This window comes from Schistocerca gregaria, chromosome X, assembly GCF_023897955.1.
Source record: "Schistocerca gregaria isolate iqSchGreg1 chromosome X, iqSchGreg1.2, whole genome shotgun sequence".
In the NCBI taxonomy this organism is placed as follows: domain Eukaryota; kingdom Metazoa; phylum Arthropoda; class Insecta; order Orthoptera; family Acrididae; genus Schistocerca; species Schistocerca gregaria.
In genome coordinates this window covers 871,998,872-872,023,274 of record NC_064931.1, presented here as the reverse complement: position 1 = coordinate 872,023,274, position 24,403 = coordinate 871,998,872, and the positions used below count along the sequence as shown (strand labels likewise).

The 24,403-nt window shown below is 37.3% G+C and overlaps 1 protein-coding gene across 1 annotated transcript in view; it reads right to left on the bottom strand.

Moving 5' to 3' along the window:
* The window catches only part of LOC126297757 (src substrate cortactin), a 136,059-nt gene extending 119,331 nt beyond the window's left edge, over positions 1-16,728 (bottom strand). Inside the window, exons 1-2 of the mRNA XM_049988932.1 lie at positions 16,434-16,728; positions 4,027-4,192 (exon numbers count right to left, since the gene is read on the bottom strand). Coding sequence (XP_049844889.1) covers positions 4,027-4,184 — 158 coding nt within the window. The 5' untranslated portion in view covers positions 4,185-4,192; positions 16,434-16,728. The remainder of the gene's footprint in view (positions 1-4,026; positions 4,193-16,433) is intronic.
* Between the last annotated feature and the right edge of the window lie 7,675 nt (positions 16,729-24,403).

Sequence of the window (24,403 nt, the reverse complement as noted above, 5' to 3'; positions counted from 1 at the left end):
TTTCAGTGTTAGGCTGCAACAGTTGAAGTATGTAAACAACTATAAAACAGGTGTTTCAAGTGTCTTTACAGTGGTTCTTTTCAGGGATTTTATTTTGATTATTAGGTGACAACTGACATCACATTCTGGTATTACATTAGACAGTTTGAAGTCGAGATGCCTGTGGAGGAGACTCTAAAAGGTGATTGTCAGGCAATAACGAATCAGCAGCCAACAGTCAACTTGTACTGACATCGCAGTGTTTTCCTGTAGCAAGATGTCGATGCCGCATGGCAGTTCTTTCGTGGCCAATTGTTCATGCATGTAAACCTAAGTCTTGTGGAGCTGTTGGCTGGTGAATACATGTAGCTGTTCTCTTCAGGGCACCTGGAATTTCTGGCAGACAGGCCTTCAGCAACTTGTAGCTATACTTCTTGCTCATGCAGTTGGGATGCTCAATTATGTGTTTCAATAGCCTCCTTTATTGTTCCCTGCTGTGTCGATAGCTGCCAAGCAAGTTCACTGGAGCTGCCAAGCAAGTTCACTGACTTCTTGAAAATTGATAGTCTGGCTGCATTCCACGTTGTATTCAGCTATTGATGATTTGCTGAGTTGCCTCAGTAATATGTAGCATTCATGCTCTGACACGTGAGTGCTAATTGGTCACTCGGTTTGACCAATATACACGCTGTGAGAAGACTGCATAGTACATGAGATCTTGAACTGTTTTAAGTAAGAGTAAGTTTCTCCAAGTTTAAAATCTAATAATTTAAAATTGTCATAGCTTTCTGTCAGAAAGTTTGACCTGTGAGAGGATTTACCAGAATGAACACCTGCTTTGAGCATGTTATGAAATTCCATCAAGGGCAGTCGTACACAGATGTGTCACTTAGTTGTGTGCATCCAGTCCAGCTTTAAGGAGATCAGCACAGTAAGTAATAAATTATAAATTCAGTTGACACTGTGGGTGTGGAACTTGAGCTCATGATCATATTTGAAGTAGTGTTTGGCTTGAAAAATAACTACTTATGGGTTGATACTGAACTGATGCAAAACAGTTCCTTCTTTAAGTTAAAGTTTATCATGTTTATTTGCAGTGCTTGTTGACTGCATCATAAAATTAATGTATGTAGGTGGAGTCAACATGGTTGATTGAACTATATGACATTATGGTTTATTATTTTACGTCAAAATGTTTATTGAAAGAAGTATTTTCCATTTAGTAAAGACTGCAGAAAAGTTCACTCCAGGTAAGTGAATGAAAGTAAGAATTTGTGGCCACATACAGCTAAGTGCTGCCTACTGTACAGGGCTGGAGCAGAAAATATTGGTAGTAAAGGTATCTGGTACAGCTAGTGCCATGAGAAAAACCCATTGAAGCACATATTAAGGACTTACAAGAAACAGCTACACTTAAGATTCCAGAGAGTTGGAAATTCAATGCAGATAAATTGAATAACACATGGAAACACACGCCAGCATGAAAAACTAGGCACCTTATCACCTTTACCCCATATTAATTATGTAAAAGTAAGACATGAAGAATTCGTGTACAAACGTACAATTATAGTTCTAAGTTAAAAAAATGGTACAAACAAAATTATATTCATAATTTCTTGTACTTTAATTTACTATTTACGAAAAGTCTCATTCATTGATTTTACATTACATGAGAAATAATTGAATGTTCATACACTGTATACCACGAAAATTAACATGAATTTTAGTGTCCTTCACACAAGATGTCATTTATGCAAACTTGCCTAGACTTCATGACAGGACAGTACAGACAGATTAGTCTTCTTAGTTTCCAAACAGTATAAACTACATAGTGGAAAGTTATCAATTTTGCAAGAGAAGTCAATGTGAGACTTGGGTGTTTTCCCAAAGTATTTTATACTTTGAACTTGAGTTATCATATGGTGTCATGATAAAAGTAGTAATAAGTGTAGGAAATGAACTTTGGTTTTCATTCAGTGGGATGTTAGTGAAGCATTGTTTGCACTGATTGTCAGCTTGGGTTATTACTGCAACAGTTATTAGCCAAAACAGGATTTTTTTCTATAAACATTTTGACATAAAATAATAAACCATAATGTCATATAGTTCAATCAACCATGTTGACTCCACCTACATACATTAATTTTATGATGCAGTCAACAAGCACTGCAAATAAACATGGTAAACTTTAACTTAAAGAAGGAACTGTTTTGCATCAGTTCAGTATCAACCCATAAGTAGTTATTTTTCAAGCCAAACACTACTTCAAATATGATCATGAGCTCAAGTTCCACACCCACAGTGTCAACTGAATTTATAATTTATTTGTTTAACAGAGGGTAATTAAATAAGATTGTGATGATGATGTATTCAAATTGTAGTTTGTAAACACTGCAGCATAGTGTGTTTCTATAGAATCTTTCATAAGCCTCAACAGATCTTGACCTCTGTGACCACCCTGAAATATAGGTTTAATTCCTATGCAGTGCAGTTCATGGTCACCACTGCCTTGCACAAAGGTAAGTGAGCAACAAGGAGTTGTTGTTCTGTTCTTTTCCGTGTTTCATCTTCACTGTACTTCATAGCTCATTTCATGTCTAGTTTTCCAATATGATTCAATTTGAATACTCACTGCACTTTATCAGGTCATGTGATTGACAACAACGAAATAATGAGTGTGTCTGACAAATTTAATTTTGGCCTTGGTATCCCATAAAAAGCATTATTAACTCAGCCATTGTACTGCAAGTGTATCTTTGGAATATGCACTGGTTTACTGAATAGATAAATGTTTTGACCAATAGCTTTTATGTTCTTGCATGTTTTAACAAAGAATACAGCTCTGAACATAAATATTTTCATCTTTTGCACAAATGTTGTTGCAAATTTCTACTACTCAATCTTCTAGAGGAGCACCTATTTTAGCTGTACTGTCAACAGCCAATTTGTGTTTATAAGAAGAATAAGTGCCACTGTCCCCAAATCTAGTACATATATTATTCTTCAAATAATATTCTTATCCAAATTTTTTATTATCTTTAACTTTCTACACACCAAACCAAAGATTCTTTGGTGGTACAGGTGTAAGATGAAACAGCTTTGAAACTTGCATGCAGAAGATTGCTTGCCTCAGCAATTTACAGCACCTTCAAAACCAACCAGTAGATGTCTGTGACCATCCCACCATAAAAATAATAATAATAATAATAATAATAATAATAATAATAATAATAATGACCGAAAGACGTTATACACTTTATGTGAAGCAACCTACAAAATGTGCACAAGTTTTCAATTAGTTTCACTAGTCTGAAATCTCAACACTGCAATCCCTAAATATTACTGTTATTGTCATCATAATAGTGAGATGTCCTGCTGATCACTCAATGTCTTTAGGTCTGGAACCAGTTAAGAAACATATGCACAGATATTGACTGTAATTTATGTATCAGGTTCAGCTTTCATCTGCACCACTGCAGTACACCTATCAATTAAGTTTAACTCTACTGGGCTGTTGAGTAGTCAAGAGAAAACAGCAATGTACATGTACTTTCATTTAGAACAAGTACAACTTTTATTGACAAACAGAGAGAAATTGATCCACCATATGGTTTTACACTTTTGTGTGAATACAGGTCTGTAAACATTTAAAATTGACCCTTTATCTGATAAATGATGCATTCTTTGTAGAATCACATACCGAGTCTGTTTGGCATGTATAGTACTCTTCAGCTTATCAGTAATTATGAAGTTAAGTTTTAATGGGCAAAGTGATGTGTGTGACAGCAATTCACTACAGATAAAGCAAGAAGCAGTGTATTAAACTTCATGCAATCAAATTAGTGTCTTGTGGAATGCACAACAGCCAACAGAGTTCTGCCTGGCAAGAAATCACCGACTGTATATGTTCGAAAATTTACAATTCACGAGACAAAGTAACGGTACCATATCTGTCAGGGAGAATCAGCATAAGGCAGTTAGGTTTGCACCACACTATGATTTTATATATATATATATAAAGTAAAAATGAGCTTGCTCCATAATTACTCTATTGCACCAACAGTTCTCCCTGAGCCTTCAACTGTTCGGGATCCCCATCGCTGTTCCTGTTCAGTAACATCGTTAACAAAATCTGGGTCTGTCTCCCAGTCATCGTCATTTCCATCAGCTATCTGTAGATTTTGTCCAGCAGTCGCCTTCCACATTGTGCAATCTGAAAATATAACACCTTCAGTTTATAAAGTACAGAGAATGTACGTAGAAGGAAGTCCAACAAACATGGGTATGGAAATGCATACTTTTCGAGATAAACATGTATTTATAGGAAGGGCTGTGTGATGCATGGTTGCAGATATTAGCACAGTCACTGCACTGGCGCTCCATCAAATCTGTCAGCAGGATATTAAGATGTCTTATTCACTGTACTCTACTTACCGTTAGGTGGTCTGCAGTCAGCTGTGTTGTTTGGGTTGTGTTGTATGTTAGTTTTTGCCATGTTTGTGTGTCTTCTTGTACAGTACTGTCAACCCTGGGTATGTTTTATGGTGTTTTACCTTCTTCCAAATGTAGGTTCACCTATGTGCTTACTGTTATTGTGCTGTTTGCATATACATTCACATTTTCTCTCTTCTATCACTTGTTAGCAGTGGAAGCCTAGTACTCGATAAGTGAAAGGGCAGATATGACATTCTGCTATGGTACAGCAAATGGACATAGCCTACGAGCCAGTGCCTCTATACTGAAAAATATACACAGTGCAGAGTGCTCTCTGATAAGCTGTTCAGGAGACTTATCTAGAGTCTGAGGGACAGAGGTACTTTGCACCTCGGGAGACTGACTGTGGAAGGCCCAGCACCATCTGCACACCTTACGTGGAGGAGCGTGTGCTACATTTGGTGGAAGAAACCCCTGAGACCATTGTGCAGTGATTAGCAGCAGCAGAAGACATGTCTCATCACTCTATTACCAGCGGGGTACTTTATTAACAATTGCTGTACCGATACCACCTATGACATGTTCAGGCCCTAAGGCCACAGGATCATAATGGGGCAACCAGTGGTTCTGCGAATGATTGTTGCAGAAGTAGTGTGCTGCAGATCCACTGTTCACATCCGAGATTTCATTTACTGATGATGCAGGGTTCACAAGAGGCGGTACTGCTAATATCAATAACCAGCATGTATGGGCAGATGTAAATTCCCAAGCAATTCAGGAAAGAGGTCATCAACACTGATTCTCAATCAACGTATAGGCAGATGTACTGGGTGATACATTGATAGTGCCATACGTGCTACCACAAAAGTTAACTGGGATGCATTTGCTAGACTTTCTCATTAATTATTGCCTACTTCACTGGAGGTTGTGCCATTACAGCAATGAATGCAAATGTGGTCCGCGCATGACGGCGCACTTGCACACTTTCGTCACAATGATGCTTGAACATATGACAGAAATTTCAGAACCACTGGACTGGTCGGGGAGGGGGGGCGGGGGGTGGCACCTTGGAGCCTGCTCGTTCCCCAGACCTCAGTCCCCTAGACTTTTAGTTATGGGGACATTCAAACGAATTGATCTATGCCATACCGATCAATGATGTGTGAACACTACAGGGCCGCATCTTCAGTGTGTGCCAGCACATACAACAACAACCGTATATACTTCAAAGACTGCATCATTCCCTACACTGAAGGGCAGAGTGGTGCATTGTCATGAATGGATGTCACACTGAACACCTCCAGTAAATACGTGTTTATAGCAGAAAGTATGCCTTTAGGATCTATGTTTGTTGGACTTATTTTTCTTGTTTCAATGAGTACTACCACCTCTCAAAGTATTCAACACATCTTTTCAACACCTCGTACATAAGAAAAATTACATTTTTATGTGGAACAAGTCATTTTTACATTCACATCGATAATTAATTTTTAAAAATGGATACATGCTGAACATTTATAAGGCCTTTATTTTTTTAAATATACATTTGTGAGTTACTAATTTCTACCCAGCATCCTTTATACATTACAATAACAGAAATTCTTCTGTGGAATAGGAGTTGTCAAGGAGAAACTTTTTCAATTTGTTTTAAAATTTTACTTTGCTGCCTGTCAGACAGTTTATATTTTTGGGTACGCAATTAAAAATTCTAGCTGCAGCACTGTGCACACCTTTTTGTGCTAAAGACAACCTTAATGTGGAGTTATGAAAGTCATTTTTCCTTCTGGTGTTGTAATTATGTAAATCATTGTTCCTTTTGAATTGCAATGGATTATTTACAATAAACTCCATGAGGGAATAAACATAGTATGAAGCAGTAGTCAGAATGCCCACCTCCTTAAACAGATTTCTACAAGATGATCGTGGGTGAGCACCACATATTAGTCTTGCAGGACATTTTTTGCAGTGAAAACTTTATTTCTTGACGATGATGATGATTGGTTTGTCGGGTGCTCAATCAGGCCCGTACAAATTCACAACCTTTGCTCAGTCCAATCTTGCCACTTTCATGAATGATGATGAAATGATGAGGACAACACAAACACCCAGTCACATCGAGGCAGGTGAAAATCCCTGACCCCGCTGGGAATCGAACACAGGACTCCAAGCTTGGGAAGCGAGAACATGACCACGAACTGCGGACTCTTGAAGATGAGTTTCCCCAACACATTATATTCCATATAACATTACTGAACGAAAATATGCAAAATATTTCAAATAACTGATTTGTCTCTCCCCAAGATTTACAGTGGTACGAAGTACAAATGTGGCTGAACTAAGTGGTTTTAGGAGTTCAAAAATGTGCTTTTTTCAGTTTAAATTCTCATAAATATGGACACCTCAGAATTTTGGAGGTTCCATCCTCACCATGTGTTACACTTATCACTGGTGTGTCTGCACCCTTAACTGAGTGATCAGCAGGTCTGACTGCCATTCGATTTCCAGCTGGGCCAGAGATTTTCTGTTTGGCGACAGGAAGTTGTCTTGTCCTCATCATCATTTCATCATAATTGACACACGAGTCACCCAGTGTGGCATCAACTGAAAAGACTTGCACCTTGGCGGCCGAACTTCCCCAGGTGTGGACTCCCAGCCATCAGTGTCATATGATCATTTCACTTCACCATTCGGATAGTACACTGTATGTTGTCTCTTTTTAAAATTGAGAGCGAGATTATTCACAGAAAACCAGTAAATGAAACTTTTAAAGACATTGCTTACCATTTCTTCTGTTGCTATATGAATTTTTGTATTGACTACAATAAGAGTGTCATCCACAATAAGAACTAACTCTTGCTTGTTGTATGTTAGATGGAAGGTAGTTTACACAAATGAGAAACAACATGGAGTTAAAACTGAGCCTTGGGGAACACCATATGCGATTTCTTAGCAGTCAGAATAATGTCCAGGAGTACAATGGTTGAATTACTACGTACAGCTTCCTGCATTCTTTTGGTTAGATACTACATTAACCATTGGTTGACTATGCCATCAATTCCACAAACCTCCAATTTATCTTTATCTAGGAGAATACTGTGATCCAAACAGTCAAATGCCTTAGATACACTATGTGATCAAAAGTATCCAGACACCCGAAAAACATACATTTTTCATATTAGGTGCATTGTGCTGCACCTATGGCCAGGTACTGCATATCACTGACCTCAGTAATCATTAGACATTGTGAGAAAGCAGAATGGGGCACTCCGTAGAACTCTTGGGCTTCAAATGTGGTCAGGTGCTTGGGTGTCACTTGTGTCATACATCTGCACGCGAGCTTTCCACACTCCTAAACATCCCTAGGTCCACTGTTTCCGATGTGATACTGAAGTGGAAATGTGAAGGGACACGTACAGCACAAAAGCGTACGGACTGATCTCGTCTGTTGACTGACAGACCGCCGACAGAATGCCTCGCTTAGTTAAGGAGCGTAAACATTGGATGATTGAACAGTGGAAAAACATTGTGTGGCATGACGTATCATGGTAAACAATGTGGCGATCCGAAGGCAAGGTGTGGATATGGCAAATGCCCAGTGAACGTCATCTGGCAACGTGTGTAGTGCCAACAGTAAAATTAGGAGGCAGTGGTGTTATGGTGTGGTCATGTTTTTCATGGAGGGGGGCTTGCACCACTTGTTGTTTTCCATGGCACTATCACAGAACAGGCCTACATTTATGTTATAAGCACCTTCTTGATTCCCACTGTTGAAGAGCAATTCGGGGATGGTAATTGCATCTTTCAACACGATCAAGCATCTGTTCATAATTCATGGCCTGTGGCGGAGTGATTACATGACAATAACATCCCTGTAATGGACTGGCCTGCATAGAGTCCTGACCTGAATCCTATAGAACACCTTTGAGATGTTTGGGAGCTCCAACTTTGTGCCAGGCCACACTGAGAGACATCAATACCTCTCCTCAGTGCAGCACTCCGTGAAGAATGGGCTGCCATTCCCCAAGAGACCTTCCAACACCTGACTGAATTTATGCGTGTGAGAGTGGAAGCTGTCATCAAGTCTAAGGTTAGGCCAACATCATATTGAATTCCAGCATTACAAATAGAGGGTACCACAAACTAGCATAAAATACCAACTGGCACTGTTTTATTACTTAATGCTTGCAAAGTTGGTGAGTGAACAAGTAAATAGTATTCTCAGCACAGAAACTCTTCTGAAATCCAGACTGTGATTTGCTGAGAATATTATTGTTGCTCAGGTGAGATACTGTTCTAGAATATATCACTTTCTCAAAAAATTTGAAAAACAATACCAGTAGTGAAACAAGTCAGTAGTTATTGGCATCTCTCCTATAACCTTTCTTAAACAGGGCTTTAATAAGGCATATTTATGTCTGTCTGGAAAAATCCTTGAGTAAACAAGTCAGTAGTTATTGGCATCTCTCCTATAACCTTTCTTAAACAGGGCTTTAATAAGGCATATTTATGTCTGTCTGGAAAAATCCTTGAGTCAATGATGCACGATGTATTTCAGATAAGACTGGGCTTATAACATGGGAACAAATCTTTAGTACTTTATTGGAAACACCACCAAAGCAGATGAACTTTTTTTTGAGTGTGTGTATAATTTTCTTAATTTCAGAAAGAGAAGTTACTGATACATCCATATTCTTGGAATTTATGAGTGTTGGCTTTTCAACACATTGCTGTGATTTTTCTTTTGAACAGTTTGTTCCTATGCTTTCTGCACTATTTAAGAAATAATTGTTAAATATGCTTTCTACCAGTGACTCATCATTTATGCCCCTTCCATTCAGTTCAATATGGATGTTACATTGAAATTAAGATAGTACTTGAAATGAGAACCCCTTTAATGAAAATTAGAAGTTTGTACTAGCCTTAAAACAGAATTTTATGTGTGTGTTTATAGTCATCAGACAAATTCAAGAAAATTATGAAAAATCAGTTTGAACATTTGTTTTCATGCACAATCTCTTTAGAAAGAACATTTGTAGCCATTTGCAGCACCTCACAAATTCTGTGGTTGCTTCATCCATAAATGTTATGGTTTCCTACAAAAGATCAAGTTGAAATCGAAAACCCAATATTTTCTCTCACACATATGTTTGGTAGGTCTATACTGATAGCAATCATACATGAAAGGGAGACTCATACCACTGATGTCTGCAAAGAAACGTGCTGTAACATGATGTATAGGTTTTGTAGAAGTACAGTTTAAAAAGATAGGAATGCAAAAACTGCTGTGTGCCATCTACCTCAAAACAAAAAATTTGTGAATATATAATGAGAAATGATTTGCACTGTCAGAGATTAAGTGATGTCATAATTCTTCTCGCAGAATATTCCTTTATTTTATATGGAGGCTTCTATGGTCAGAATCAATTTCCATGAGTATGAAAACTCTTAGGTTTCTACCCAACTAGCAGAGTTAGAACTGGCATTTCAGTGAGAGTCAGACTCCATCATATTCTGGTGAAGTGTCAAAATACTATGGATGTCCCACCTATTTTATATATGAGGGTCGACAGCCTTCTCCCCCTAGCTGTGGGTGCTAGTGTCTTGTTAGGCAGGCAGGCAGAGAGGCTGAATATGGGAGTGGTAGAGGCTTCATAGAAATCTCTGCATGGGCACTCCTCCATTCCTCATGCTGTCCACTGCTCGGCATGCTCTCAGCTCATGGCTGCTAAAGTGAGATTCCATGTCGAACTAAGTTCATGGCGCTAATCCCTATTTCAACAAGATTCTGCACAGATTATCACATCATAGTGATCTGTAATGTTCCTTGACAACACAGTCAATGGAACTGATGGTTATTCAAACAACTGATTTGAAAGGCAATTAACAAAAATTATGAAATAATATAAAAATTATACCGGAAGAAAAGAAAATATTAACTATACTTTTCAAACAATTGTCAAGTGAAACTTCCTGAAAGTTTTAACATCTGTGTGCCAGACCAGGTCTCAAATCTGGGACCTTTGCCTTTCTCAGGCAAATATTCTATCAACTAAGCCGACTGAGCACACCTCACAACCCACCCTCACATCCTTTTTTTTTTGCCAGTACCCCCTCTTTTATCTTTCAAACTTCAAGAAAGTTCTCCTGCGTACCTCGCTGTGAAGGCATGTCATGAGTCATGCTTAGATAGTTCAGACAGTAGAGCACTTGCTCGTGAGAAACCAGTGGCAAGGCACTTAGTTTTAATCTACCAGAAAATTTCAAATCAGTGTGCATACTTAGCTGCAGAATTATAATGCATTCGGGGAAAAAATCCTCCAGGCTGTGGCTAAGCCATGTGTTTGTAATATCCTTTCTTCCAGGTATGTTAGTTCCATGAAGCATATAGAACTTCTGTGAAGTCTGGAAGGTAGGGGATTAGGTACTAGCAGATGTAAAACTGCGAGAGTAGGTTGTGAGTCGTGCTTAGATAGCTCAGTCGGTACAGCACTTGCCCAGTAGCCCTAAAGGAAAAGGTCTCAAGGGTCTCAAGAACAAGTCCCAGTCTAGCATAGAGTGTTAATATGAAAATAAGTTTCAAATCTGTGCACATTCCACTACAGAGCGAAAATTCATTCTGGAAATTATCAAGTGCCTCTCTGCAAATGGATTAACCTTTAAATTTGGAAAAAAAGCATATTTAGCTTTGTCCTACAAATAGAATAGTGCCAACTATTAATGTACTACTTGAACAGGAGGCAGTAATAAACAGCGTGCAATGCTACAAATTTTTGGGCACACATAATGATGAAAACTGGAACTGAGAGAAATATACTAGTGAGCTTCTCAAATAACTAGGTTCAGCTGCTTTTACTCTTCATATAACTGCATAATTTTCTGGGGGTTATTCATCAAACTTATCACTCAGAAAAAAAAGGTACTAACTGTACAAAAGTGAGCTGTGAGAGTTATACATGGTAGAAATCTCTTCTAAAAGTTAGGTATTTTAACAACTTCTTCACAAAATGCACATTCAATATACTCGAACACACTTTGAAGGAATTGTCACAGCCACAGCAACAACACCAGATGAAAACTGATCTACTACAGCCCATTAAGGCTGTCAGTGGCTCAGAAAGGACTTTAACATGTAGCCACAGACGCCTTTCATCATTTTAACAACATAAAATGTCTAACCCTTCAGCATAATAATTTTAAAACCTGGTCTAAAATATCTTTTTCTGGAGGACTCCTATTTCACTGCCGATTTTTTTTTTGTTTTTTAATAATGGATAGTGCATGAAAGGAAGTAGTAGTATGAATAGTACTGAATACCAATATTTTCTTTCTTATACAGAGGAAGCCAATGCATTATTAATTGATCTGTGAATGGCCAGCAATGCAGTCTTTCTCCCATAAAAATTATGCATAAGTACTCTGTAAATTGAACTATCTGAGAACATTTTATAAAATCAGACAAATGATGTAGACCATGTAACTAGAGTAACAGAAATCTACTGCAATGGAATCATACTCAGGACTGACGTTAAAATCCAGCCAGGAGCCCATATGTGGGTTTCTGTGGTTTCCCCCAATCATTTCATGTAACTGCTATGACACTTTCTTAAATAAAGTCATTGTCAATTTTCTACATCTTCCTTTCCCAATGTGAGCTTGTGCTCTTTCTTTACAATACCTTCGCAGATAGAATGTTAATTCTTGTGTTATAGTACAATTCCTTTCCCCTTAAAATCCTGGATGACCTGGATGGAATATGCTCATTCAGTGTACTTAAAAGACCACATCTGAACTTGAATGTTAGGAACTGCTCCTGTTAGTAATCTGGAATATCCTGTTGGTCAGATTCTTTTAATCAAACAAGCATTCTATTCCTTCTTAATAGCAGTCAGCTGTGCATGACCTACTATTGTGGTCCATCTTGTGTGGGTTATCAAACTACCTGTTTTGAGATAATTTCCTGATAATATGCAAAGAAGAATTGTTAGTAAATGCAAAGTTATTTCAGTTAAAAGTTTAGAGACTGACAGGGCAGTAATTTATGGTGTCATGTCTGCTAGTATAGCTGACAAAGAAAGAAAACAATCTATGTCTATACTCTAGTTCTAGTAGTAGTAGTAGTAGTAGTAGTAGTAGTAGTAGTAAATTCTGAAAACCACTGAACTGTGCAACAAAGGGTACTTCCAAATATACCAACATTAGGGTGTCTTCCCATTCCATTTTCACACAAAATGCCAAATTAATGACTGTGCACACTGTAATTATTCCATTCTTTACAGAAAAGTCATCTTGACTCACCAAGTTAGTAAAATATAGCCTATGCAATGTAGGTTACAGAAGGAATTGGCACAAAATGATTACCATTTGTCTAGGATATCATTATACAACCAAGAGCACAGGAAGACTTTAGTGCAATAAAACTGAATGACAAGTGCACTAACAAACAATCAGAAATTGAAAATATTTTGAATAATCATTTTTTAAATGTTGTGGAGAAAATAGGATCTAGATCTTCACTAGAAGAGGCAAGGCTATTAATAGAAGAGGCCATACCTGCGCAGTTTGAAACAACTGTAATTCCACCAACCTCTCCCTCTGAAATCAGTAAAATAATAAACTCACTGAAAAGTAAAAGCTCTTACGGAATTGATGGCATTTCCAGCAAAGTACTTAAAGCTTGTTCCCCACAGATAAGTAGGATTCTCAGCCACGTATGTAATAGCTCTTTGGAGCAGGGTGTTTTCCCTGATAGACTGAAATATGCCATTGTAAAACCATTGCATAAAAAGGGGGATACGTCGGATGTCAACAACTACCGCCCAATCTCTCTTCTGACAGCTCTATCAAAAATTTTTGAGAAAGTAATGTATTCAAGAGTAGCCTCCCATATATGTAAAAATAAAGTACTAACAAAATGTCAGTTTGGTTTTCAGAAAGGCTTTTCAACAGAAAATGCTATATATGCTTTCACTGATCAAATATTAAATGCTCTGAATAACCGGACATCACCCATTGGTATTTTTTGTGATCTCTCAAAGGCCTTTGATTGTGTAAATCATGGAATTCTTTTAGATAAGCTAAATCATTATGGTTTGAGTGGGGCAGTGCACAAATGGTTTAATTCATACTTAACTGGAAGAATGCAGAAAGTTGAAGTAAGTGGTTCGTGTAATGTTAATACAACAGCTGATTCCTCAAACTGGGGTGCTATCAAGCACGGGGTCCCACAGGGTTCGGTCTTAGGTCCTTTACTGTTCTTGATATACATTAATGACTTACCATTCCACATTGATGAAGATGCGAAGTTAGTTCTTTTTGCTGATGATACAAGTATAGTAATAACATCCAAAAACCAAGAACTAAGTGATGTAATTGTAAATGATGTTTTTCACAAAATTATTAAGTGGTTCTCAGCAAACGGACTCTCTTTAAATTTTGATAAAAAAACAGTATATACAGTTCCGTACAGTAAATGGCACAACTCCAGTAATAAATATAGAATTTGAACAGAAGTCTGTAGCTAAGGTAGAATTTTCAAAATTTTTAGGTGTGTCCATTGATGAGAGGTTAAACTGGAAGCAACACATTGATGGTCTGCTGAAACGTCTGAGTTCAGCTACGTATGCTATTAGGGTTATTGCAAATTTTGGGGATAAGAATCTCAGTAAATTAGCTTACTATGCCTACTTTCATTCACTGCTTTCGTATGGCATTATATTCTGGGGTAATTCATCGTTGAGTAGAAAAGTATTCATTGCACAAAAACTTGTAATCAGAAAAATTGCTGGAGCCCACCCACGGTCATCCTGCAGACATCTATTTAAGGATCTATGGATCCTCACAGTAACCTCACAGTATATATATTCCCTTATGAAATTTGTTGATAATAATCCAACCCAATTCAAAAGTAATAGCAGTGTGCATACCTATAACACCAGGAGAAAGGATGATCTTCACTATGCAGGGTTAAATCTGACTTTGGCACAGAAAGGGGTAAATTATGCTGCCACAAAAGTCTTTGGGCACCTACCAAACAGCATCAAAAGCCTGACAGATAGCCAACTAACATTTAAAAATAAATTAAAAGAATTTCTAGATGACAACTCCTTCTACTCATTGGCTGTATTTTTAGATATAAACTTAAAAAAAAAAAAAAAAAAAAAAAAAAAAAAAATTAATCATTAGTGTCATGCAATATTTTGTGTAATGTAATTTCTTGTACAGACATCTTTTATTAACCTGACACGTTCCACATCATTACGAAGTGTCGTATTCATGATCTACGGAACAAGTATTAATCTAATCTAATCTAATCTAATCAAGGAAAAAAAAATCATTTGACTCAGATTTGAGAAAATCTGCACAGTTAACACTTGAAAAGTGGTCCACTTTGATTGTATCAGCAGAATAGAAAATTCAAAATGGGCATGGTGACTACATTCCCAACAGTTTTAATAAACAAGTAATCATTCTTTGATGACAAATAAAATTAAATAAAAATAGTATCTTCTACATTATAGGGAAAGCTTTAGAAATTACGACCTTGTGGTTTGAGAAAGGGAGATTTGGGTTTAATGTTTTGACAACATTGTGGTAATTTGTGACACAACACGAGTTCACATTAAGGAAGGGAATCAAGTATGCCTTTTTCAAAGAAATCGTCTCATCATTTGTATAATGCATGGATAGTCAACCCTTTTTTTTTTTTTTTTTTACCCACTGCCCACTTTTGCATTCTATAATATTAAAGATTTTTAACCACCGATCAGTTCCACAGTATTTGCATATAAAGTAGGAGAGTAACTTTAGTATGTAAAATTTATAAAGCTGAGTTTAAGCAAGTTAAGCACGTAATATGCAAACCGAATGAAAATGTTTTAGAAACCACTGCTGCCTACCATGTAATCTGGAATGCCCACTACTGAGAGCTAGGGACCAAGTTGACAACCACTGGCCTAATGTGATTTGTGGAAGCCACGAATTCTAGTAGAATATATATCCATTAGCAAACGTAATCTTAACACTTTTCACTTTGAGTATGACATTTTATTTTCTGCATTGGCTGTAAGAGAACTCTGGAAAATAATGGATGAAAAGGTATAGATGGAACATTAGATTGGGTCTGTATCAACTCATCAATCTGATGTCATTAGTAACAAGTTAATGATTGGACAAGAATGTGGGTGTAATTTGTTTGCGGCACCGTTAAAAAAATCCTTGAATTCACAGCAAATAATCCTATTGAACCACAATCTGAATTTGGATGCTTGACACACAGTTTGTGCCCAGTCTTCCTGGTTTAGAGCCCAGTGTATTAATCATTGTGCCACTTCGCTTGGTGGATGTCTCAGATGTCCGAAAAATCGCCAGAGAACGACCATACTGATTAAATACCAGCATGCTGGAAAAAAGTAAATATTAGATTCCATGTCATTCAGTCAGTTGACAGTTCGTTTCATTGTTAACAGATGGCAACAGGAAGTTACACCTGGGAATCACATGGGTTTAAAGGCACGTATTTCCACGATGCAAACCAGTTCACCATAGAGAGAACTGCGGATATGACAAACATCGTTTCTTTTGATTATTAAACTCTGAACCAGAGCTGTGCCAGAATGTCAGAAGGTAACACTACTCGTACACGTATATTTACGAGCCGCAATATACCTTTAAACGTGCCACAATTTTTGATTCGATTATGAAGGGGAAGTCATAGTTATTTGTCTTTATATCGTCTGTCATTCAATTATATTTTCAGGTGTCTTATCTTATGATTAAACATTTGTACACAACAAAGCATGAAACATGTATGCTTCAAGTACTCTTAATATTTACTTATGTCACTGTCATGACAGATGAATGTTTTGTAAGCTAACAGTAGTATTTCCCAAAAAACTATGTAATATTCGGCAATGGGAGATGCTTTACGGAAAAGAAAACAACATTTAATGAGAACAGATAAGAAAATTACAGAACTTTTTATCAGTAGTCAAGTGCTAACACCATTTGCAAGCGTTACTCACATTTAAACTTGAACCACACACCTACTGCTTACATAGATACACAACCCACATGTTGTCTCCGTCAGACATAAAAAAATCGCTGGTGTTCCGATTAGTCGATATTCGTAACATTTCAGAGAAAGAAACTATTGTTATAAGCAACAACAAATGACAAAAAAAACTAAATAGTTTATTTAAAGGCGCACTGAACGAGAAATATACTTGTTTTGAAAGTTTTCAGAATGACAAAATTCTTAATCACGAATTTAAAAGAGAATCCGAAACAACAACTGAAGGAGACGAAACAGGCAGGAAGCGGAACTCTTTACGGTGTTTTATTATGCCTCTGAATTGTACGCAAAAGACATTTAACAATGACTATTTTGACCATTTTCATCATTTTGAGGCGCTTACGAATGGGTATAGACGTCTTTTCTTCCGTCTTGCAGGCTATGATTTTTGTTTTTGTTTTTTTAGTACGGTATACGATAAAATGTCGTGGCCTGTTCACTCATTCACATCTGAGTAAAAACTACATGTTTTGTTTCACAGAGCAAATAAATGTCATTCAGAATCATTTATAGATGTATATATTATGTTTCGTTTATGTTTAAAAATATCATGAAGCCATGTTGCACAGGGAAGCTTGGTGGAAACGGGGCAACTATGACAACAATTAATTTAATTTCCGGGATTGAAGAATAAAGTAGATGATCTCCTGGTTTGTTTAGATGACATTGAATCTGATAATGTAATAGATACACTATGCCTGTCTGAGCATCACAGTGTGTCTGATATGGAAAAGGTGAATATCAGTAGTTATAAACTAGCTGCACATATGAATAGAGAGCATAAGGTGAGAGGAGGAGTTGCCATATATGTCAAAAGTGATCACTGTGTAAAAAGCTTAGATACAAAAAAGTTTTGTCTAGAGCAACATGTAGAAGCATGTGCCTGTCAACTTAAACTGAAGGACGGATCTTTTATAATTGTAAGAGTATATAGATCCCCTTCAGGAAACTTTCATTTATTCCTGGAAAACTTGGATGCCTTGTTGTGCTATCTGTCAGGTAGGGGAAAGCAAATTACTATTTGTGGAGACTTCAATGTTGATTCACTGAAAGAGTGTAATAGGAAGAATGACCTTGAAGTCTTGCTCAGGTCTTTCAATTTCACATCTGTTATTGATTATCCTACTCAGGTAGTAAAGGGCAGCAGCACATTGGTAGATAACACTTTTATAGAATAATAAGATTAAAAACGTAAATTCTGGTCCTGTTAAGAATGGCCTTTCTGATCATGATACTCAGCTAGTTACAGTATATGGCATAGCTCCATTCAGTAATTCAAAACTACCCTCCAAAGTTGTGCATTCAATTAATGACTCAACAATTAGAAATTTCAGAGAAAATCTTCAGCAGTTATATTGGGATGAGGTGTACAAGGAACTTCATGCTAATTTAAAGGATAACTTATTTCATGATACACTTGTAAGAGAATTTGGAAACCGTTTCCCCAAGAAAGTAGTTAAATCTAATTATAAGAAACCATGCAAAAAACCTTGGCTTAATAAAGGAATAAAAATATTTTGTAACCACAAAAGGGAAGTGTATCTAACAACAAGGAAGAGTAATAACCCAGAAACAGACAAATATTATAAAAACTACTGTGCTACATTAAGAAAGGTTTTTAAAAAGTCCAGAAGCATATGCATCATGTCTGAGAGAAATGCCTCTGATAACAAAATAAAACAATTTGGAATATTATTACAATGGAGGCAGGACAATCAAGAGTACAGGATGACAGCATTACCATCAAAGTGAATGGAAACTTGTCAAACAACAAGCCGGAAGTCGAAAACATTTTGAATAATCATTGTTTAAATGTTGTAGAGAAAATAGGATCTAAATGTTCATTAGAAGAAGCAAGGCAGTTAATGGAAGAGGCCTTACCCACACCAATTGATACAATTGAAATTCCACCCACCTCTCCTTCTAAAATTAGGAAGATAATAAACTCTCTCAAGAATAAAATCTCACATGCAATTGATGGCATTTCCAGCAGGATGATAAAAGCTTGTTCCAAAGAGATAAGTGGGATTCTTAGCCACATATGTAATAGCTCTCTGAAGCAGGGTATTTTCCCAGATAGACTGAAGTATGCCATTGTTAAACCGCTGCATAAAAAAGTGGAAATGTCTGATGTCAACAACTACTGCTCAGGTTCTCTTCTGACTGCCTTATCCAAAATTCTTGAAAAAGTAATGTATTGCAGTGTACCTTCACACATTTGTAAAAATAAAGTTTTAACAAAATGTCAGTTTGGTTTCCAGAAAGATTTTTCAACAGAAAATGCTATATATACTTTCGCTAATGAAATATTAAATGCTCTGAGTAACCAGAAGTCACCCATTGGGATTTTTTGATCTCTCAAAGGCTTTTGATTGTGTAAATGATGGAATACTTCTAGATAAACTGAAGTACTGTGGTATAAATGGGACAGCGCTCAAATGGTTTAAATCATACCTTACTGGAAGAGTGCATAAAGTTGAAATAAGCAGTTCACATAATATGTAAAAAACTGATGATTTCTCAAAATGGGGAACAATCAAGAATGAGGTGTCGCAAGGTTTGGTCTTAGATCCACTGCTGTTCTTAATATATATTGATGACTTGCCATTCTATATTCACGAAGATGCAAAGCTGGTACTGTTTGCCAATGATACAAGTACGGCTATCACAATCAACAGACAAGAATTAACTGATGAAATTGTAAACAATATTTTTCAGAAAATGATTAAATTCTTCTCTGCAAATGGGCTCTCATTAAACATTGACAAAACACAGTACATACAGTTCCACACAGTGAATGGAATGACACTATTAATAAATATAGACTTTTATCAGAAATCGGTAGCTAAGGTAGAATATTCAAAATTTCTAGGTGTATGCATTGATGAAGGGGTTGAACTGGAAAAAACACGTTGAAGTTCTGCTGAAACGTTTGAGTTCAGCTAGTTATGCTATTAGGGTCATTGCAAATTTTGGCGATATACATCTCAGTAAATTAGTTTACCACGCCTATTTTCATTCTCTGCTTTCGTATGGCATCATATTCTGGGGTAACTCATCATTAAGTAAAATAGTGTTCATTTCACAAAAGCGTGTACTCAGAATAATTGCTGGAGCTCATCCAATATCATCCTGCAGATACTTATGTAAACAGCTAGAGTTACCCCCTTCTGAGCCCAAGTTAAATTTAACCTTGAGGTTAAATCTAACTTTGGCTCAGAAGGGGATATATTGTGCTATCACAAAAGTCTTTGGTCACTTACCTAATAGCATCTGACAAATATCCATATAGCATATAAAAGGAAATTAAAAGAATTTCTTAATGACAACTCCTTCTACTCATTAGATGAATTTTTGGATATAGTAAGTGGGTAATTTCCCCAAACCCCCACCCAAAAAAAATTAAAAATATTAAGTGTCATGTAATATTTTGAGTAATGTAATATCTTGTATAGACACCTTTTATTAACCTGACACGTTCCACATCATTATGAAGTGTCGTATTAATTTTGATGTACTTGTTATCAGATTGTAAGTTTTTCTTTTCATTTTAAATGTTGCTAAAAACCTGAGGCCCATTAGGACCAGGCTGAGAGTCCTTAGGTATCTACAATGATATTTTTTGCACCTTGCTATATCTGTAGTGTTTAGTGAGGAAATGAACAGTGGAAAACCAGCTGCAAGGGTTAATATTCTGCTTAGAACCACTGAAAATTCAGTGCCTTCATTCAATGACACATCATCATCAGATTGCCTCCAGCAATGATAACCAATAGAGATTCTCAGCAAGTCTTTGTCGATTCTATTTTCACCTGGACAACTGACAAAGATAACAATTTTTAATTCTCATATATGGCTAACGAATATTTACTCAATCTCCAAGATACAGTAGATATAATCTTGGGTTGAAATCTGGTGAAAATTTCCTTTTCCTGATGAAAATTTTATAATTTTCTTTTAAATTGGAATATTGAATAAAATAGAATCTTTATTTGCCTTTCGCTATGTTTTCATACAGTTGTAAGGTGTCAGGTAAATCCAACACCTTCCATGAAAACCCTGACATAATAAGCAAATCTACTAGTATGTCACATAGCTCCGAATAAATCGTGACATTAAATTAACCAAAGTAATACAAGTAACGAGTGAGCAAATGGAATGCCACAGACTAACACAAGAATGTCTAAATGCATGTCGTACCTTCCCACCGTGAGGCAGACGCAGTTCCGAGGGGAGAAACGAGGACAGAAGCCGAGAGCAGAACCGTGTTAAGCTAGAAGGCCCTACGATAAGAGACGGACTGGACACCCTCGTCGCCAGCCTTCCTCTAAGTCTACCACCCGCACGTTTTAGCGTGAGACTTTTTCGCGTCCCTGTTACGTCAAGGACCACCCCCCAGCCCATGTTAAAAGCTAGAGCCCTCCAGAAAAACAGTAGAGATCTTACAATAACACAAAAAGGGCCACTACCACCCGTAAGTTTTAGTGTGAGACTTTTTCGCGTCTCAGGTACGTCAAGGACCACCCCCCAGCCCATGTTAAAAGATAGAGCCCTCCAGAAGAACAGTATAGATCTTACGATAACGCTAAAAGGACCACACCAGTTGCAGGTTTTAGCGTGAGACTTTTTAGCGTCTCTGTTACGTTGCAAACTTTAAAAACATTGCCCCACCACGAAAAGTATAACGTTTCTCATTGGATAGACAGAATTTTTGTAGGCGGAGCTTAAGGTTATCATTGAGACCCTGATTGGTCAGATGAAAACACAGCCAGATAGGTTTTTAAACCAACTTCGGTAAATTGTAGAAAGGAGAAGTTAGGAGAGTTAGTTCCGAGACGGCGAGCTGGATGGCTGGTGCGCCGGCCGCTGTCGACCTGACGCTGCCTAAACACCGACAAGGTAATGAACGCACATGATGCCGCATTTATGAGCGCATAATGCTTCACTCAGAACTGCAGAAGACTCATCTGTTACACCCCTTTTTTGCGTAATACTAGTGTCGATCGTTAATTAAAACTCATGGTGTTCACATTTGCCACTTGAAGAACAGATCTGAAATGCGATGATTTTTCTTTTATATAGGTATTGAGAAGCCACATCAGCCACTGTAATTTACGACAAGTTAGATAAGTAATTAAAGATAATTGAGGGTCACTGTAAACCATTTTGATAGTTTTTTCTTTTGTGAAACTTAAATTAAACCTAGATTATAGATGTTATATGGCATAGGTCATCCTTCGATCGATTGTAGAACTTGGACACCCATTCAGGGAATATTCGTTCACATTTTTGTTGAACGCAGTTGGTTTTTACCATCCTGTATTAAAACATTTCCTTTTATCAATAGTGCAATTTATAAACGATGTTTTGTGAGTAGAATAAAATTTCCAATGGTAAACTTAACTGCTTTTTCGACGTTATTTTACCAGCTAACTAAAAATAGGAAAGCCTTGAACCCTTTCCACTATATTTAGTTAGTATTAAGATTCTTTTACAGGGAGTGCAGTGGAGCTGACGCTGAGATCATTTAGTATTTGGTTATATCATCGCTAGTCTCACTGAACTCTTCTGAATTCTACATGTCATGTGTGGTCTGGCGTCTCCTTACCAGCAACAGGTCCCAGGTTCAAACTAGTCAATTCCCTAAAAAACATGCTCAGAGCGTCGTTCCGCGAAAGTGGTAGGGAGACACAATATAAGACAAACAGACACCACCATGAATGTTTAGAAAATGGCGACCCTGCCAGGATGGTAAAATACCATAATTGAAGGTCGACCACATGGCTAATTAGGTCAGAAAAATATCCTGCTAAAAACTTTTCATTGAAAATATTTTTTTAAAAAAGTTTTACAGTGTCGAAAACAGTAGCTGTAGCGATAGACAGTAATAAAGTATTCAACAAATAGTGAAACATTGTAGCAGTGGCAATAGCATACTTAAGTTATGAATTTTGAAAATTGTTAGAATTAAGTTTTCTCCTCAATGCAAGCGCACAGGTGGCGGATACATAGTTGACAAGTTGGTTCTGATCCAACAAGTAAGTGAATGGTTTGTCAAATCGTGTGAACAAAAAATTTATGAAATGCGTGAGATCGTATGAGTGCATGTTGTCGCGAAGTAGGGCGAGTGAATTGCTTTTAAAATAGAAAATAAGGGATTCTGAAAGATTAGCTATGGCAGATCAAGACCTTGACCGAATTGAGATAGAGACCCAGCATGAAAATGGACAGAGAATAGAGGACAGTACAACGGACGATGCAGTATCGCGAGAAATAGGACAGATATCGCACCATAACGAGGATAATGTACGTCAAGGCATAGAAAACTTAAGTCAGCGTACGACAGAGGAGCAGGAAATTAGAGAGACAATCGATGAAGATTCTAACTTGCGTCTTGAATACGTAGAACCCATAGTACAAGTAATCAGAGCTCCCTCACCACAGAGTACAAGGAATATGAGCAGAAACGTGTCACAGCAGAGGTCAATGCAATCGGTTGCGAACCAACACATAGGCGAAAACACAGAGCGTAGGACGTCGGAAGAAAACGCAATAGGACCCACCAATCTGGCAGAATTGTTACAACAAATTACGGAAATCATGACAATGCAAAATAAATACATAGCCAACCAAATACAAATTCAGAATGCAGAAACCACGAGACAAATGCGTGAGATTAAAGAACAAAACAAAAAATTCAGTTACACCTAAGTCATATTGAAGGCGAAGCAAAGGAATCTCGAGAAGTGATAGGAAACTTAATAACAGGTCACAATCAATTGAGAACAGACATTGACAAGGTACAAGAGGACTTACAAACATTGTGTAATGACACTCAGGACGAGATCAAAACATTACGTAACAACACCCAGGCAGAAGTCAAGAAACTAAAGAAACAGACAAACGTAATTACTAGACAAACAGCAGGTACAGCGCTTGAAATTGTTGAAAACAGTGTGTTACACAAACGTATAACAAAAGCAGCGCTGAAAAGATATGATAACCGCATAGTCAAAATAGAAGCGCAAACGAAGGGACAATTTCAGAAATTGCGAACAGAGTTGTTACAAACTATTGGAAAGCGTAGTGAACAGGATCGAACAAGCACAGAGTCTGCAACCACGTCCGTATCTTTAACAGCACCGGAGAAACAAGAAATTAACAAAGATATTACGCATTTGCGATTCCAATCACAGGCGGAAAGTAACATATGTGAAATCAGACAGCCTGCACCGCGGGTAGGCGAAAGTTACAGTGGACAATATCCAATGGATTTACCACAACCGGTAAGAACGATGGGAGAAACGATCAGAAACAAAAGTGGCGAAGAATCGCGAATTTCATATGGAACTATGACGAAGTACGACAACGATCATTTCCTCACAGTCAGAAAATTTCAACACTTTCGAGAAGGAAACTCATTACATCCACGAACTTTTATTGATAAATTCCGAGTAGGATTACCAGAACACTGGACGCTAGCACACAAATTAGACTTTATATGTGCACACATATCAGGAACAGTCGCAGAAACCATGCAGAATGTTGCACCGACATGCCGATCGTACGAAGATTTCAGAGAGAAGTTTCTCTCACGATACTGGTCCAGCGAAGCACAGAACAGAGTGAAGTACGAATTATTACAGAACCCATATTTTGAAAATTCAGGAGAGAAGAGTCCCGTGAAATTTTTCGAAGTAATGGCAAACAAAAATCAATGCTTAGATGTACCATACAGTGACGGAGAGTTGATTAAATTATGCGCTATGAAGCTACCATTGAAATACCAGCAATCATTAGTAGGTCACGGAGGCAATAACGTCGAAGCATTTAAAGGTATTCTAAGGGAACTAGAGTTCATATTTTCGGAAGATGATGCAAGAAAAAGACGAAGCGCACGTGAAAACGAAAGCAAAAAGC